General features: G+C 33.0%; 1 protein-coding gene across 1 annotated transcript in view; it reads left to right on the top strand.

Moving 5' to 3' along the window:
- Positions 1-18,971, top strand: part of LOC149770126 (uncharacterized) — a gene marked incomplete at its 3' end in the record, with an annotated part of 46,064 nt that extends 27,093 nt beyond the window's left edge. The window contains exons 7-10 of the mRNA XM_089949351.1: positions 2,441-2,526; positions 7,563-7,818; positions 13,597-13,682; positions 18,716-18,971. Coding sequence (XP_089805477.1) covers positions 2,441-2,526; positions 7,563-7,818; positions 13,597-13,682; positions 18,716-18,971 — 684 coding nt within the window. The remainder of the gene's footprint in view (positions 1-2,440; positions 2,527-7,562; positions 7,819-13,596; positions 13,683-18,715) is intronic.
- Positions 18,972-19,678: the final 707 nt, after the last annotated feature.

Raw genomic sequence — 19,678 nt, 5'->3', positions numbered from 1 at the left:
AGGATCAGTTAAGTGCATTGTGTTGTGAAGGATATCTGGTGAGAAAAATTAAGAATGTGAAATGATGCACTGTGTCCTTGATCAGTATATTAACTGGGATTGTACAATGACAATAGATACGGTATATCATATAGTATTTAGCTGTTCACAAATACAATAGACACAGATTGACAGAGAAATGCAGCATTAAATGGTATCTGTATAGTTTAGTAGAAATAATACATTAACTACAGCTCTACCTCATTATGACAGCACCAGTGGTTAAAGCATCCACCTTGGTTGCAAGAGGTTGCGGGTTTTGAACCCCGGCAGAGTCATACCTAAAACTTTTTAAAATGGTATTAACAGCTGCCTCGCTAGATGCTGACCATTAAGAGGTTAGTGTTAGGACTGGTTGGCCTGGTGTCAGGATAATGTGACCGGGTGGGACGTGGTGCTACATGTCTGTGGCATGATACCTCAGTTCTAGACATTCCTATAAACTGCCATACTTCAGACATTCTGGCGATATGACATAACTGTTAAAGCTACATTAAAAATCCAAATCACAGACACGCACACACACACGCACACTCCCTCAGGGGCCATAACTGATCACATTGTTTACCGAACAGTGATATAGTAAATATTTTCACACTTGCTTCATTGTTTGAGCTTTCTGTACAGCTTGTTTATAACAGATGATATAATGAAAGGATCTAAAATGTCGAGTGTCATTGTGTGTTGGGGTGGGGGTAAAACAAAATGCCAGTCAAATTCATATAAATACATTTGGTTTATATATATATATATATATATATATATATATATATATATATATATATATATATATGCTGTGGCATCATGACAAACAATATGTAGCAACACTGTAGATGTTAAATGTTTATTTTGTTTAAATGTTTATTTCCTTCACTTTCTATTGAATTCAAAGCCATGTTAACTAAACAGGTGAGTAATATCAAGCCTACTCATGCCTCTTGACTTCCTTTTGTGAGGAGATTCACTTGATCTTCATTTAGATTATTCTTTCCTGATTATGTGTAAAACATGTGAAAATATTTACCACTTATTAAAATAGAATCCTTGATGCTTATTTATCTTTTTGCTTAATAGGCATCTTGTTAGAAATATATGTAAAGAAATTTAGTAAACACAGAAGTAAGGAAGCAACTGATAAAAGTAAACTTGTATTACAAAATTTAACGTGCGTGATCTGGTGATATTTTATATCTAAGTTATTTGATTAGCAAACATTTGAAAGTTGGTGCTACAACTTTGAATTAAATGGGAATTATTATGGTAATAACAGATTTGATATTGGGTTTTTTTAAAATATTTTCACACTTGCTTCATTGTTTGAGCTTACTCTACAGCTTGTTTATAATAGGTCTGTTTTACATTGTCAGTTAAGTGCATGACTCTTTCTCAGCACTTGCAGTTCACCCAATCTCTGTTTCTCTTGAAGCTATCTCATCCATGCCAAACTTGATTTCCAGTGTGAGCCATGCAGGTTTAAATTGTTACATGACACATTTGTCTGTCTGTGATGCATGGATATTTTAGACTTTATTTAATAGTTGATATCATTTTTTTAAATGCAGGTCACAATTTTATTTTCAGGATTCATAAAAGGGTGTAAATAATAGGTCAGTTAAAAAATCCTCCTCAGAATGTTTTGAAATTCCTATATCGTGTATAAAAAAATGATTGTAATTATTGGCAGCTGCTGTGTATGCCTCGGTATTCAGATATTATATTGCTGTCTAATTGCCAATGTGCAGGTTGATTAAGATAGATATGATCAACAAAGGCAGTGATGTGTGTTGACTGGTAATCACTCATTCAAAATCTTATCATTTAAACAACTATTACATGGCAAAAATTGTATGCAAGCAATGTTTAGATCACCACCAATTATCAACATCTTCCCTGTTTAGAGAAGCAGTTATTTTTCAGCTTTATGTATCAAATATAGTGATGTAATTGGGGGTCTATTATGATTTGTAATGGAAGAATTTTTGTCTTGGATAATTTTACTTCTATTTAAATTGGGTTTTTATGATATAACCTTGCATGTATTGATGTGCCAGATGTGATAAATGTCGGATATTTAACTATATTACCAATCAGTTGATCAACCTTCATTGAAATTTGACTTTGTTTTGTATATCTTATTTATTCACATTATTTTCATTATTTAAAGATCATCCCTTAGGAGGAGTCTTTTGTAGAATAAAATAATGGTATCAGCATTAGTAGAATTATTAAAAGCTGACTGGCAGAACAATCCACTATCCACAATGAATGTTCTGCTGGCTATATTTCATTTTCAAAAATGGCTTTGTCTTTCACCTATTCCACCAATTTTTACTTCTGTTCTAATCATAGTAAAAACACTGTGTAATATATAATTTACAAGTACATTTTGAATCTGTTACAGTTCAGCAGTGTTTGGCACAAATACCAATCAGTGAGGATGCAGAAGGCATGGAAAGAACAAACCAGATTTCAAACTGCCAGCATTATGTGAGTCTTTCCCTTCATCCCCATAATTTTGCTTCATAGGTTAACCAAAGTCAAAGAAATACAACTAGATGCAAATATGAGTTTGTGAATTATCTTTCCTGTGCATTCTTCCACTCCTGGTTATAAATATTGGGGTTTACTTAATCTGCTTTCAAGACCCTAAAAAACCTATAGATGACATTATAAGTGGCTTATTAATTGCTTATTCAGAGCTTATAAGTGAATTGCCTCTTTATAGATCACTTATAAGTGACTGATATGTGAAGGGCTAGGATTTTATATGTAAAATTAGGCATTGCATTTATATATGGATATGAAAATCAGGCATATCATTTATAAATGAAGTATACTTAAATTATTTCAATTATATATATGCTTTACTTATAAATGAAGTATACTTTAGTTAGAATTGAAGTATATTAAGTGAAATATGAGTCATTCACTTGCTACACTTACAAGTAAAGTATAAATGAAATGCGACCCACTCTCCTCCTGACGGAAAAATAATTGGCCAATAACAACATCAACAGTATTGTATGTGTCTTTAGTTTAGATCGCATCTTTTCTTTTCATTGGGATGTAAAAATGTCTTCATGTACATGTTTACAAATTTTCTAGAATCCACTGTCTGAGAACTAATGAAAAACACCTTCAGAGCAACAAGAAAGTGATAACATACATTTAATTCTGGCTAAATTCAATAGATATGCTTAAATCAAACCCTACTGTCAATAACTGTCAACAACTAATTTCAGTATGCCATGTTTGGGAAGCATGCTCATTCCCATCAGTTTCCATTACCTGAGGATTTAGTAGGCAAGTGCAAATGCTTGACCAGTCAGAAGCTCTTCATAGAACCTCCTGTTAAATAATATATTGATTTAAATGACTACATACAGGTATAAGAATTGTTACGGAATGAGACTGGACAGACTATTATTTACAAACTAGATTGACACAAGAAGCAAAATTGGAATCAGGTCTTTGAAAAATGAAATTTTGCTTTAAAATGGAAAAAATACCATAATTTTGGTGAAATAAAGGCATTTCACAAAATTTCACTGAAATTTCAGTCACAATTTTCAAAGATAGTATTCAAGATGGTTTACTGGTACAATGTTTATAATAAAATTTCTTTAGAACAACAAAGTGCCATTTTGTAGGTGAGTCAGCCTGACCATTCATATTTTCATAACTGACTTGCATCGTGGATCTGTACATACATGTACTAGTCCCTGATTACACACATATACATACATGCTGCTTTACTCTGTTTTTGACACCAAATGTACATCAATGTCGAAATTGTTCTTTCAAACCTTTAAAGAATTCAAAATAAGGGATGCAGGAATTTTCTTTAATTTGATTTAATTCTGGCTAAATTCAATAAATATATTGGGGAGCTTTAAAGTTTTATAAAACAATTAATTTTAGAACCTTTATTTGGATTTTATTTATATGCTGCAGTAAACTGTAAAGCAGAAAATGAACAATTCCATAAACTTAGTTCACTTATGCTCATGTTTAAATGCTATTGCGCTGTTGAAGATTTTTCAAGTTAAATATTAATGAATAACAATTCAGCTGCCCATTGCTCATGCTGACACTAATGAAATACTGTTTAAACAAATTAAGTGGCACCTATGAATAACTTCATTAGTGTAAACAGAAACTTGATAATATGTCAAGACATGCTTCTGATGCTAATAAATATAAACACTGTTGATCCACTGAGTATGATGGACATTGTTAGAGCTATTAGACAATGGCTGACCTAAAGACCTGGCGGAAAACAATGCTTTGGGTGAAATTGTTCAAGATTCAAATAAACACCCAAGTCAATTTAATATGATTTGTTTTTTTTTTTCTTCTCGTATTTAAAGTGTAGCAATTACAACGATGTGTAAAAAAATAATGCTGAAAAAGGGCAAGTTTGGGAACATGGAAATTGCAGTCCTGGCTTGTGGAGTTTGAGTCATGGCTTGTTACCTGAGTCCTGGGGGTCTGTGTCTAAGAACAAATTTTCTTTGAGCACTGCTAACATTTAAACACCTCTTCCGAACGCAGAATAAAATCATGCACCCTACCCTGCTTTTTTGTATGATTCAGGTACCATCCACTGAAATAGATTACAGCAACATGTACTACACTGCATTATCTGAACAAAAAAATCTGACTTTTTACTTGTTTGGCAAAAAAAAAAAGTTTTTTTTTTTCGTTCAACATTCGAAATTCATTTCACAAGTCTTAGAAATGTCTCAAGGTGTTATTCCTGATCATTCTTTCAAGAAATCCTAAATTTCAGTTTTACCATCCATTTTGATAGGACTGCATGGCAAGCCATTGGTTCCTTAGGTATATCTGTAAAACAATAACAAAAAAAAAAAAAAAAATGAAATTTTCGATTGATCCTTTGAAATAGCATTACTTCAATCTTGTTTGAAATGAAAAAAAGTAGATGCAATGACCTCTGAACAATTGCCAAAATTGATACATGAAAAGACAAACAGAAATTAGATTAACAAGCTTGCATGTTATTTGCTAATTTAGTCAATCTATTTTTGATAATTGACAACAGTGCCTTGAGAATTGTGGTTTGGCAGGAACAGCCATACGTTATAATGATCTGCAAAATTATCTCGGTGATTACATGAAACAGGATTATAAAATCTCATCTAACGTATGAAGTCTTACAAGAAAGCTGTATAGCAACAGGTATAGCTATAGGTCCTGTACTGGACCAAACTGACTCAGTTAGATGTACAAATCAATTTTCATGATTTTTACAATTATCCCCTAGGGGAAAAAGTGTTAGGGTCAGCAAGGAAAAACATGTATGATCAGCCAGCGGCAAACACACCTTTTATTTTTTGCCTTATGACTTTAGTTGTAGACCAATATTCAGATCAAATTATGTGTTTGCATTTGTTGTAATCAAGTAACATTTAGATTTTGGTCTCGCATGATCGAAGTCAATACACTCTGCAAGAATGTATTCCATTGAAAGATCATGGTCATGGTGACACAAAGTATTAAAGAAAAATGAAAAGTACCAAGTACAGATTTTATTGCAGGCTAAGTTCGCTTACTAAACTTTGTGCATCGCTAGCAGTTCAGATGAGAAGGTCATGTAATGATTTCGGTATTACAAGTCAAACATCTGCCAAAACATTCTGTGTCACACGAAAAACATGATTTTGGACTAACCAAATCCCCTGACATGGTTGTGTTCAAAAAGCTAAATTTTCCAGAATATTAGCACCAAAAGTTTTTCAACAACAAAATATCCCAATATTTCTTGACCATAGTGATATACTGCCTGCATGTAATCTAACATATGTATGAACAGTAAACAGTTCTTCTCAAATCTCAGCTTAACCTGTCTTCAGGGCATACAGCTGATATAGAGGCAATTAAAATGTAAGGTCCTCAGAGATTACTTAATTGGTTGACATTAGCTAGGGTGATGTGCCATGTCCAATTCTCCTGTGATAATAGTCCATTTACCTAATTTGCATAAGTAAAGTACACAGATTAGAACATCCCTATTCATCTGAAGTCAGGTACATCAAAGAGACATGTTGAAGAACAGAAGTTATTATACACATTACCTGCTTGAATGAGAATGTTGCAGCCACCTTTGATAATGTTTATGATCAACAGCAACATTTATTTGAATTCAGATTTGATTATTTCATTTATTGTAACAGTGTTCAGATGTGATTCATTTTTGAAGATAATTCAGCAAGCAAATTCCGGAAAAAATAAATTAAAAAATTCCAGGTTTATGGCGATTTAAATTGTCAAGAACAGCAGCAAGGGGGAGCATTTAAATCTGGTGCAAACATATCGATATAAGTCATTCTGATGTATATGACATAAATCATAATAGAAGTACCACCTGAATGTAGCATATTTGAAATTGTGAATTTGACGTTCAGGTTAGTTTTCCTTATATATCTTATCTTAGTCTTGTTACAGTGATAACTATTAATTGACCCTTGCTTGTCAGTATGACATTAGCCATGTAATAGATAGATTGAGAGACAATACATTGGATACACTTGTGTTTGCACAGTTGATTTGTGTTGATAAAGCATAAACACCCAAGCTGGACCGAAGCATTTATTACTGCTGTATGATACCTGTAAAGATGCCATTAAACTTTAAAATATTATGTTCTCCCCTTCCCCCCAATACAATGGTCCAGTAATGACACATCATCTTCTAAGTGCAGAGAACGGTTAGGATGACTGTCACAATATAATCCAGGCAATGATCTACTAAGAACTTTATGCTAAAAATATTCTTGTATCATATAGAGACAGTATATGCAGCAAGTTACTATGTAAGAACTAATGTGTTGAGGTGATACACACAAATTTTAATATAGAAAAAATTACTTTTTTCAGTAATTATCAATTTTCTACATTTGTTTACTTACAATTTGATGAAAATCCTCCTGTTTTTGAAGTCAAAACTAATGACCAAATTTGCAGATCTCCTGATCCATCTTAGACTGACTGACCTCTTCTGTCACATGTATGAGCTTATTCCTTGTAAAAAGTAAAATTCAAAAGCACTGTGATCTATTAGTCAGTGCTGTTCATAGCCAGGTTCTGTCAGTATCTATATACAGGACCAGTCTATATTGGACTACCATGTAATACTGTGAATTCATTTTTTTTCATGGGATCTATTATTCAGGTTTCTTGTTTTTTGTCTGCATCTAATTCCATGGATTGGTTTGGGAACCTATTGTTTGTTTCCAAAAGAATGACAGTTTGTTGGTTTTTACGCTTACAGTTTGTAGCAACCACAAAATCCAGAAAAAATAAGTACCCACAAAATTCACTGAATTCACAGTATACTGTTCTCATTGCTCTTAGTTTTAAATCAGTTGCTGAGCAATTGTAACTTTTTTTAAGAAAGAAAGCATGTATAGTTATACCCAAAGTGAAACATATTTTTTGTATAACTATTATGTGAGACTTAAATTCAGTAATTATTTATAATGGCTTTTTTTTTTTACTCAGCAGCCTTTGCTATCAACATGTACAGGAGGAATCTGCGATACATTTAGTACAGAAGCAGACTCGAGTTTCAGCCCAGATGAAATATCAAATTCTGTTTGTCAACAAAGAGTAAAGGGAGATTTGCAGTCACAAGCAGATAATCACCAGGCTGAACTTACAGCACATCTGGTACCGTCTTCTGATTCACCTATGATCACAGATCGATCTTCCCATAACAGATCAAGCTTTTCAGGTTCCCATCCATATGATAGAACAGGTATTTTCAGAGAATGAGAAATGAAGCAAACAAATTATATCATGTTAGAATATAAATATTGTACTGAATTACATATTAAAAAAATATATTAATAATTATGATTCAAACCTTTGGTATGGCCCTCCATTTTTTGTATTTATTACTATATTTGGGGTCCTATTTTCAAGTCAGTCACTTGTTAATGTTTCACGTTTTCCTTGGAATTTTCATTGTTTTTTCATTCAAATGTTGTTTGAAACAAATATATGACTGTTGTGTATATTGTCACTCATTAAAATCACTTGTACACTCATATTGTCTGGACAGTATGGCTATTTAATAAGTGGAGGAGAGTAAAGGTTGTGGAAGTTAAATTCCAGTCTCGCTTGTCATTCAACACATGCAAGTTGTGCTGTCTGTGGACTGAGAACATGTGGACCAATGTTCTGCAAACGCAGCTTAAGGGCAAAGAGAAAATGGCCAGTCATAAATCTGGCAAGGAGGATATTTTGTGTTTGTATCTACCTCTTACTCTTTATCTAGTTTAGCCAGGGATATGGGAATGTCACGTGCCACCTGTTAAACTCCTTTGAAGAGAAGAAACCTTGCAGTCAGACGCCAGCAGTGATATTGAGTCTATAATGATCATATTTATTCATAGTGCTTTATAGATGAGAATGTCAAGAGCTGAGTATGGCAACATTTTGTCTTACAAAATCTGGGCAATCCATTGGATTTCAGCCCATCATGGATCATTGATCTGCTTGACTTAGCAACAGATGTGCTAAGGCTAAACCTTGTGACCCGTAAAACTTTACAAGCAGCTGCAGTTGGTCGTCTTTCATCCATTTCTGGAAAATTACTACTTTTGCATGCATCATATATGGCATGTCTTGCACAGAAAAACTTCATATCTTTAATTGCGGGAGGATTTAAACAAGTAGAAGGTCCTCCACTCTGAAAGCCTCAATTCTCGAGCTTGCTTTCTTTTTCTCTTTGCAAGCAAGAAGCTAACACCAATAACAATTAATGGATATTGCTTCATGATTTCTGACACATTTGGACATCAACTGTCATTAGAAGAGTTTCACCCTTGAAAGTAGATAGTCATTTTGACCTACAGGGTACTTTTAGGTAGAGGATGGAAACTCGTAATTTCCTCAACTTACTTATTTTCCATATGTTACTGTGATTGGGCAATGTATTTGATGGGAACATTAGCTTTTTTTAACTTAAATTACGTTTCCCAGAAAATACTTACCCAGTCAATTAACTTAAATCCATCCCACCCCTCCCTGCAATGCAAACTTCCTATTTCAGAGAGTGCTCAAGTTTAAATTGGTTATATCCAGTGTAAGGAGAGCCCCCTAGTGAGTAAGGGCAGGTAATTTGTAAGATCTGATTCCCATTGTCTACAGAATGTACAAAACAGATTTTTCAAGTCTGAGGGATTACTGGGTTCTGCAGCTAGCAGAAATAACGGCTGAAATAATTCCCAACAATACTATGATTGAGTAAATATTTTTAGAGAAATATGACATACTGTATATTTTTATTGCATTCACTCCACTCCACTTTCAAGAAAATTTAAGGACAAAATTAAATAAAAAAGAACCAGTTACTAAATAGATTCAGTGATATAGAAATCTCATTAAATCACTGTTCTTTCAAAACTCTTTTGCTTTGTTTATTTTCATAGCAAGAAATTATTCTTGCATTTAACTTAGTGACAATTTGAGCATTTTGTTTGATAAAAAGAAGAAGATTCATTCTGTTTCTAATACATGGACTAGACTTTTAGTAACCATTTTTATATTGTTTAGCAAGAACATTTTAAATGATATTTTGTTTTCTTTTTATTTCCTTCATGAAAAGTTGCAAAATTGTAAACAATTGTAACAAAAATACAATTCCAGTTTTGTGGCCCAGTGACTAAAATATGTGAAGATAATTGTAACAAGGTATAAGTCTTCTAAATTTTACTCAAAACTAATGGAGCTATTGCTCTTTAATGATACATCCATGTTTGGGCTGCAAATGTTTAAAAATTGGTTCCTTAGATTTATTCAGTGAATTTGAACTCTCAGTAATATTAATAGACAAATTGTAAGTTCCTCCACATGCTTAAAAAAAGACAAATTCTGGAGACAATTTTTTGAAAGTATGAAAGCTATTAGTTTTCTGACCATAGTTGGTCACTGAGATGATTTACATTGTGGAATGTCTTCTCTCAGTGTAATGAAACTGCAGCTTGAAAGGCAATCAATAGGTGTATGGTTTAGAAGTTTTTGTTCTTTGCACCAAGAATTCAGCATTGTGCAGCTGGTTGCAAACTCAAGATGCTGTAGCCATAGTTATTCTCCCATAAATATCTGTCCATAGCTGTGTAGTAATTGGTTCATAGTTTGAATGATCTGGTGTAATTAACATGATAAGGTTGACACTCATATCTTATTATAAAATTAAAAGGGGTAATGTTGATAATTTCCATTTTCTCCAAACAAGAGGGCATTTCTAACCTTGAAATTTAACGTGACTTCCTGAGTCTGTCTTACTTTGTATTTCTTTTATTTTCAAAGTAAGATTTCAGCAGCAAAAGCATTTGGGCTCTGTGTTAAGTTTGGTGTCCATTTGCACTCTAGCTTCAGCTGAGAACTCATAATGAAATATCCTGTCCAAAAAGTTGTTGTCAGCCTCAACTAACTGTCGTTTCACTCCTGTCTGTACAGCAGAGAATTTGACCAGTTTCAGCAGATACATCATATACCCACCACCATGATAGCTTTTTATACAATTTAAAGCTGTGTAGACATTTTTGAAATGATGCACAATAGTATACAGATTATAGCAATATATAATTCAAAATATTTTATATATAGACGATGATGGAATATTTCCAGGCTTGGTGTATCATACGAAAGTCATAGCTGCGCAATACAGAAACACAGATTGAGCATTTGTATCTAATGCCAGACTGGCCATGTAAGATTTAAGAATGATGTACTAAATTAAATCAACATTACATTTAGACAGCATTATAAAAATGCTTGTGAAAAGCACACTTTACAGTGTGGATTTTTTTATTGCATTGGAATCCATATACAGATTTTGTAAATACAAAAATTCATTTAGGTATATAAGGTTCTGGCTTGTTGTTTTTCGTGCGTTTATATACTTTCATCCCCTGTTTTTGTTTTGTTGCATGTGGAACTCACTATAACCAATAATGTATTGATATAATTTTGATTTGCACTAAATGTGATTATGCTGCTGTAGCTTTTGTGTCACTTGATTTCCATAAATTCATTTTAAAATAATTCCTAATGCCTAGGATCAGTTAAGTGCATTGTGTTGTGAAGGATATCTGGTGAGAAAAATTAAGAATGTGAAATGATGCACTGTGTCCTTGATCAGTATATTAACTGGGATTGTACAATGACAATAGATACGGTATATCATATAGTATTTAGCTGTTCACAAATACAATAGACACAGATTGACAGAGAAATGCAGCATTAAATGGTATCTGTATAGTTTAGTAGAAATAATACATTAACTACAGCTCTACCTCATTATGACAGCACCAGTGGTTAAAGCATCCACCTTGGTTGCAAGAGGTTGCGGGTTTTGAACCCCGGCAGAGTCATACCTAAAACTTTTTAAAATGGTATTAACAGCTGCCTCGCTAGATGCTGACCATTAAGAGGTTAGTGTTAGGACTGGTTGGCCTGGTGTCAGGATAATGTGACCGGGTGGGACGTGGTGCTACATGTCTGTGGCATGATACCTCAGTTCTAGACATTCCTATAAACTGCCATACTTCAGACATTCTGGCGATATGACATAACTGTTAAAGCTACATTAAAAATCCAAATCACAGACACGCACACACACACGCACACTCCCTCAGGGGCCATAACTGATCACATTGTTTACCGAACAGTGATATAGTAAATATTTTCACACTTGCTTCATTGTTTGAGCTTTCTGTACAGCTTGTTTATAACAGATGATATAATGAAAGGATCTAAAATGTCGAGTGTCATTGTGTGTTGGGGTGGGGGTAAAACAAAATGCCAGTCAAATTCATATAAATACATTTGGTTTATATATATATATATATATATATATATATATATATATATATATATATATATATATATATATATATATATATATATATATACATATGCTGTGGCATCATGACAAACAATATGTAGCAACACTGTAGATGTTAAATGTTTATTTTGTTTAAATGTTTATTTCCTTCACTTTCTATTGAATTCAAAGCCATGTTAACTAAACAGGTGAGTAATATCAAGCCTACTCATGCCTCTTGACTTCCTTTTGTGAGGAGATTCACTTGATCTTCATTTAGATTATTCTTTCCTGATTATGTGTAAAACATGTGAAAATATTTACCACTTATTAAAATAGAATCCTTGATGCTTATTTATCTTTTTGCTTAATAGGCATCTTGTTAGAAATATATGTAAAGAAATTTAGTAAACACAGAAGTAAGGAAGCAACTGATAAAAGTAAACTTGTATTACAAAATTTAACGTGCGTGATCTGGTGATATTTTATATCTAAGTTATTTGATTAGCAAACATTTGAAAGTTGGTGCTACAACTTTGAATTAAATGGGAATTATTATGGTAATAACAGATTTGATATTGGGTTTTTTTAAAATATTTTCACACTTGCTTCATTGTTTGAGCTTACTCTACAGCTTGTTTATAATAGGTCTGTTTTACATTGTCAGTTAAGTGCATGACTCTTTCTCAGCACTTGCAGTTCACCCAATCTCTGTTTCTCTTGAAGCTATCTCATCCATGCCAAACTTGATTTCCAGTGTGAGCCATGCAGGTTTAAATTGTTACATGACACATTTGTCTGTCTGTGATGCATGGATATTTTAGACTTTATTTAATAGTTGATATCATTTTTTTAAATGCAGGTCACAATTTTATTTTCAGGATTCATAAAAGGGTGTAAATAATAGGTCAGTTAAAAAATCCTCCTCAGAATGTTTTGAAATTCCTATATCGTGTATAAAAAAATGATTGTAATTATTGGCAGCTGCTGTGTATGCCTCGGTATTCAGATATTATATTGCTGTCTAATTGCCAATGTGCAGGTTGATTAAGATAGATATGATCAACAAAGGCAGTGATGTGTGTTGACTGGTAATCACTCATTCAAAATCTTATCATTTAAACAACTATTACATGGCAAAAATTGTATGCAAGCAATGTTTAGATCACCACCAATTATCAACATCTTCCCTGTTTAGAGAAGCAGTTATTTTTCAGCTTTATGTATCAAATATAGTGATGTAATTGGGGGTCTATTATGATTTGTAATGGAAGAATTTTTGTCTTGGATAATTTTACTTCTATTTAAATTGGGTTTTTATGATATAACCTTGCATGTATTGATGTGCCAGATGTGATAAATGTCGGATATTTAACTATATTACCAATCAGTTGATCAACCTTCATTGAAATTTGACTTTGTTTTGTATATCTTATTTATTCACATTATTTTCATTATTTAAAGATCATCCCTTAGGAGGAGTCTTTTGTAGAATAAAATAATGGTATCAGCATTAGTAGAATTATTAAAAGCTGACTGGCAGAACAATCCACTATCCACAATGAATGTTCTGCTGGCTATATTTCATTTTCAAAAATGGCTTTGTCTTTCACCTATTCCACCAATTTTTACTTCTGTTCTAATCATAGTAAAAACACTGTGTAATATATAATTTACAAGTACATTTTGAATCTGTTACAGTTCAGCAGTGTTTGGCACAAATACCAATCAGTGAGGATGCAGAAGGCATGGAAAGAACAAACCAGATTTCAAACTGCCAGCATTATGTGAGTCTTTCCCTTCATCCCCATAATTTTGCTTCATAGGTTAACCAAAGTCAAAGAAATACAACTAGATGCAAATATGAGTTTGTGAATTATCTTTCCTGTGCATTCTTCCACTCCTGGTTATAAATATTGGGGTTTACTTAATCTGCTTTCAAGACCCTAAAAAACCTATAGATGACATTATAAGTGGCTTATTAATTGCTTATTCAGAGCTTATAAGTGAATTGCCTCTTTATAGATCACTTATAAGTGACTGATATGTGAAGGGCTAGGATTTTATATGTAAAATTAGGCATTGCATTTATATATGGATATGAAAATCAGGCATATCATTTATAAATGAAGTATACTTAAATTATTTCAATTATATATATGCTTTACTTATAAATGAAGTATACTTTAGTTAGAATTGAAGTATATTAAGTGAAATATGAGTCATTCACTTGCTACACTTACAAGTAAAGTATAAATGAAATGCGACCCACTCTCCTCCTGACGGAAAAATAATTGGCCAATAACAACATCAACAGTATTGTATGTGTCTTTAGTTTAGATCGCATCTTTTCTTTTCATTGGGATGTAAAAATGTCTTCATGTACATGTTTACAAATTTTCTAGAATCCACTGTCTGAGAACTAATGAAAAACACCTTCAGAGCAACAAGAAAGTGATAACATACATTTAATTCTGGCTAAATTCAATAGATATGCTTAAATCAAACCCTACTGTCAATAACTGTCAACAACTAATTTCAGTATGCCATGTTTGGGAAGCATGCTCATTCCCATCAGTTTCCATTACCTGAGGATTTAGTAGGCAAGTGCAAATGCTTGACCAGTCAGAAGCTCTTCATAGAACCTCCTGTTAAATAATATATTGATTTAAATGACTACATACAGGTATAAGAATTGTTACGGAATGAGACTGGACAGACTATTATTTACAAACTAGATTGACACAAGAAGCAAAATTGGAATCAGGTCTTTGAAAAATGAAATTTTGCTTTAAAATGGAAAAAATACCATAATTTTGGTGAAATAAAGGCATTTCACAAAATTTCACTGAAATTTCAGTCACAATTTTCAAAGATAGTATTCAAGATGGTTTACTGGTACAATGTTTATAATAAAATTTCTTTAGAACAACAAAGTGCCATTTTGTAGGTGAGTCAGCCTGACCATTCATATTTTCATAACTGACTTGCATCGTGGATCTGTACATACATGTACTAGTCCCTGATTACACACATATACATACATGCTGCTTTACTCTGTTTTTGACACCAAATGTACATCAATGTCGAAATTGTTCTTTCAAACCTTTAAAGAATTCAAAATAAGGGATGCAGGAATTTTCTTTAATTTGATTTAATTCTGGCTAAATTCAATAAATATATTGGGGAGCTTTAAAGTTTTATAAAACAATTAATTTTAGAACCTTTATTTGGATTTTATTTATATGCTGCAGTAAACTGTAAAGCAGAAAATGAACAATTCCATAAACTTAGTTCACTTATGCTCATGTTTAAATGCTATTGCGCTGTTGAAGATTTTTCAAGTTAAATATTAATGAATAACAATTCAGCTGCCCATTGCTCATGCTGACACTAATGAAATACTGTTTAAACAAATTAAGTGGCACCTATGAATAACTTCATTAGTGTAAACAGAAACTTGATAATATGTCAAGACATGCTTCTGATGCTAATAAATATAAACACTGTTGATCCACTGAGTATGATGGACATTGTTAGAGCTATTAGACAATGGCTGACCTAAAGACCTGGCGGAAAACAATGCTTTGGGTGAAATTGTTCAAGATTCAAATAAACACCCAAGTCAATTTAATATGATTTGTTTTTTTTTTCTTCTCGTATTTAAAGTGTAGCAATTACAACGATGTGTAAAAAAATAATGCTGAAAAAGGGCAAGTTTGGGAACATGGAAATTGCAGTCCTGGCTTGTGGAGTTTGAGTCATGGCTTGTTACCTGAGTCCTGGGGGTCTGTGTCTAAGAACAAATTTTCTTTGAGCACTGCTAACATTTAAACACCTCTTCCGAACGCAGAATAAAATCATGCACCCTACCCTGCTTTTTTGTATGATTCAGGTACCATCCACTGAAATAGATTACAGCAACATGTACTACACTGCATTATCTGAACAAAAAAATCTGACTTTTTACTTGTTTGGCAAAAAAAAAAAGTTTTTTTTTTTCGTTCAACATTCGAAATTCATTTCACAAGTCTTAGAAATGTCTCAAGGTGTTATTCCTGATCATTCTTTCAAGAAATCCTAAATTTCAGTTTTACCATCCATTTTGATAGGACTGCATGGCAAGCCATTGGTTCCTTAGGTATATCTGTAAAACAATAACAAAAAAAAAAAAAAATGAAATTTTCGATTGATCCTTTGAAATAGCATTACTTCAATCTTGTTTGAAATGAAAAAAAGTAGATGCAATGACCTCTGAACAATTGCCAAAATTGATACATGAAAAGACAAACAGAAATTAGATTAACAAGCTTGCATGTTATTTGCTAATTTAGTCAATCTATTTTTGATAATTGACAACAGTGCCTTGAGAATTGTGGTTTGGCAGGAACAGCCATACGTTATAATGATCTGCAAAATTATCTCGGTGATTACATGAAACAGGATTATAAAATCTCATCTAACGTATGAAGTCTTACAAGAAAGCTGTATAGCAACAGGTATAGCTATAGGTCCTGTACTGGACCAAACTGACTCAGTTAGATGTACAAATCAATTTTCATGATTTTTACAATTATCCCCTAGGGGAAAAAGTGTTAGGGTCAGCAAGGAAAAACATGTATGATCAGCCAGCGGCAAACACACCTTTTATTTTTTGCCTTATGACTTTAGTTGTAGACCAATATTCAGATCAAATTATGTGTTTGCATTTGTTGTAATCAAGTAACATTTAGATTTTGGTCTCGCATGATCGAAGTCAATACACTCTGCAAGAATGTATTCCATTGAAAGATCATGGTCATGGTGACACAAAGTATTAAAGAAAAATGAAAAGTACCAAGTACAGATTTTATTGCAGGCTAAGTTCGCTTACTAAACTTTGTGCATCGCTAGCAGTTCAGATGAGAAGGTCATGTAATGATTTCGGTATTACAAGTCAAACATCTGCCAAAACATTCTGTGTCACACGAAAAACATGATTTTGGACTAACCAAATCCCCTGACATGGTTGTGTTCAAAAAGCTAAATTTTCCAGAATATTAGCACCAAAAGTTTTTCAACAACAAAATATCCCAATATTTCTTGACCATAGTGATATACTGCCTGCATGTAATCTAACATATGTATGAACAGTAAACAGTTCTTCTCAAATCTCAGCTTAACCTGTCTTCCGGGCATACAGCTGATATAGAGGCAATTAAAATGTAAGGTCCTCAGAGATTACTTAATTGGTTGACATTAGCTAGGGTGATGTGCCATGTCCAATTCTCCTGTGATAATAGTCCATTTACCTAATTTGCATAAGTAAAGTACACAGATTAGAACATCCCTATTCATCTGAAGTCAGGTACATCAAAGAGACATGTTGAAGAACAGAAGTTATTATACACATTACCTGCTTGAATGAGAATGTTGCAGCCACCTTTGATAATGTTTATGATCAACAGCAACATTTATTTGAATTCAGATTTGATTATTTCATTTATTGTAACAGTGTTCAGATGTGATTCATTTTTGAAGATAATTCAGCAAGCAAATTCCGGAAAAAATAAATTAAAAAATTCCAGGTTTATGGCGATTTAAATTGTCAAGAACAGCAGCAAGGGGGAGCATTTAAATCTGGTGCAAACATATCGATATAAGTCATTCTGATGTATATGACATAAATCATAATAGAAGTACCACCTGAATGTAGCATATTTGAAATTGTGAATTTGACGTTCAGGTTAGTTTTCCTTATATATCTTATCTTAGTCTTGTTACAGTGATAACTATTAATTGACCCTTGCTTGTCAGTATGACATTAGCCATGTAATAGATAGATTGAGAGACAATACATTGGATACACTTGTGTTTGCACAGTTGATTTGTGTTGATAAAGCATAAACACCCAAGCTGGACCGAAGCATTTATTACTGCTGTATGATACCTGTAAAGATGCCATTAAACTTTAAAATATTATGTTCTCCCCTTCCCCCCAATACAATGGTCCAGTAATGACACATCATCTTCTAAGTGCAGAGAACGGTTAGGATGACTGTCACAATATAATCCAGGCAATGATCTACTAAGAACTTTATGCTAAAAATATTCTTGTATCATATAGAGACAGTATATGCAGCAAGTTACTATGTAAGAACTAATGTGTTGAGGTGATACACACAAATTTTAATATAGAAAAAATTACTTTTTTCAGTAATTATCAATTTTCTACATTTGTTTACTTACAATTTGATGAAAATCCTCCTGTTTTTGAAGTCAAAACTAATGACCAAATTTGCAGATCTCCTGATCCATCTTAGACTGACTGACCTCTTCTGTCACATGTATGAGCTTATTCCTTGTAAAAAGTAAAATTCAAAAGCACTGTGATCTATTAGTCAGTGCTGTTCATAGCCAGGTTCTGTCAGTATCTATATACAGGACCAGTCTATATTGGACTGCCATGTAATACTGTGAATTCATTTTTTTTCATGGGATCTATTATTCAGGTTTCTTGTTTTTTGTCTGCATCTAATTCCATGGATTGGTTTGGGAACCTATTGTTTGTTTCCAAAAGAATGACAGTTTGTTGGTTTTTACGCTTACAGTTTGTAGCAACCACAAAATCCAGAAAAAATAAGTACCCACAAAATTCACTGAATTCACAGTATACTGTTCTCATTGCTCTTAGTTTTAAATCAGTTGCTGAGCAATTGTAACTTTTTTTAAGAAAGAAAGCATGTATAGTTATACCCAAAGTGAAACATATTTTTTGTATAACTATTATGTGAGACTTAAATTCAGTAATTATTTATAATGGCTTTTTTTTTTTACTCAGCAGCCTTTGCTATCAACATGTACAGGAGGAATCTGCGATACATTTAGTACAGAAGCAGACTCGAGTTTCAGCCCAGATGAAATATCAAATTCTGTTTGTCAACAAAGAGTAAAGGGAGATTTGCAGTCACAAGCAGATAATCACCAGGCTGAACTTACAGCACATCTGGTACCGTCTTCTGATTCACCTATGATCACAGATCGATCTTCCCATAACAGATCAAGCTTTTCAGGTTCCCATCCATATGATAGAACAGGTATTTTCAGAGAATGAGAAATGAAGCAAACAAATTATATCATGTTAGAATATAAATATTGTACTGAATTACATATTAAAAAAATATATTAATAATTATGATTCAAACCTTTGGTATGGCCCTCCATTTTTTGTATTTATTACTATATTTGGGGTCCTATTTTCAAGTCAGTCACTTGTTAATGTTTCACGTTTTCCTTGGAATTTTCATTGTTTTTTCATTCAAATGTTGTTTGAAACAAATATATGACTGTTGTGTATATTGTCACTCATTAAAATCACTTGTACACTCATATTGTCTGGACAGTATGGCTATTTAATAAGTGGAGGAGAGTAAAGGTTGTGGAAGTTAAATTCCAGTCTCGCTTGTCATTCAACACATGCAAGTTGTGCTGTCTGTGGACTGAGAACATGTGGACCAATGTTCTGCAAACGCAGCTTAAGGGCAAAGAGAAAATGGCCAGTCATAAATCTGGCAAGGAGGATATTTTGTGTTTGTATCTACCTCTTACTCTTTATCTAGTTTAGCCAGGGATATGGGAATGTCACGTGCCACCTGTTAAACTCCTTTGAAGAGAAGAAACCTTGCAGTCAGACGCCAGCAGTGATATTGAGTCTATAATGATCATATTTATTCATAGTGCTTTATAGATGAGAATGTCAAGAGCTGAGTATGGCAACATTTTGTCTTACAAAATCTGGGCAATC

Source organism: Sinohyriopsis cumingii, unplaced genomic scaffold, assembly GCF_028554795.1.
Source record: "Sinohyriopsis cumingii isolate HCF-2022 unplaced genomic scaffold, ASM2855479v2 utg002675l, whole genome shotgun sequence".
Classification (NCBI taxonomy): Eukaryota; Metazoa; Mollusca; class Bivalvia; order Unionida; family Unionidae; genus Sinohyriopsis; species Sinohyriopsis cumingii.
This window is presented reverse-complemented; position numbering and strand designations above follow the sequence as displayed.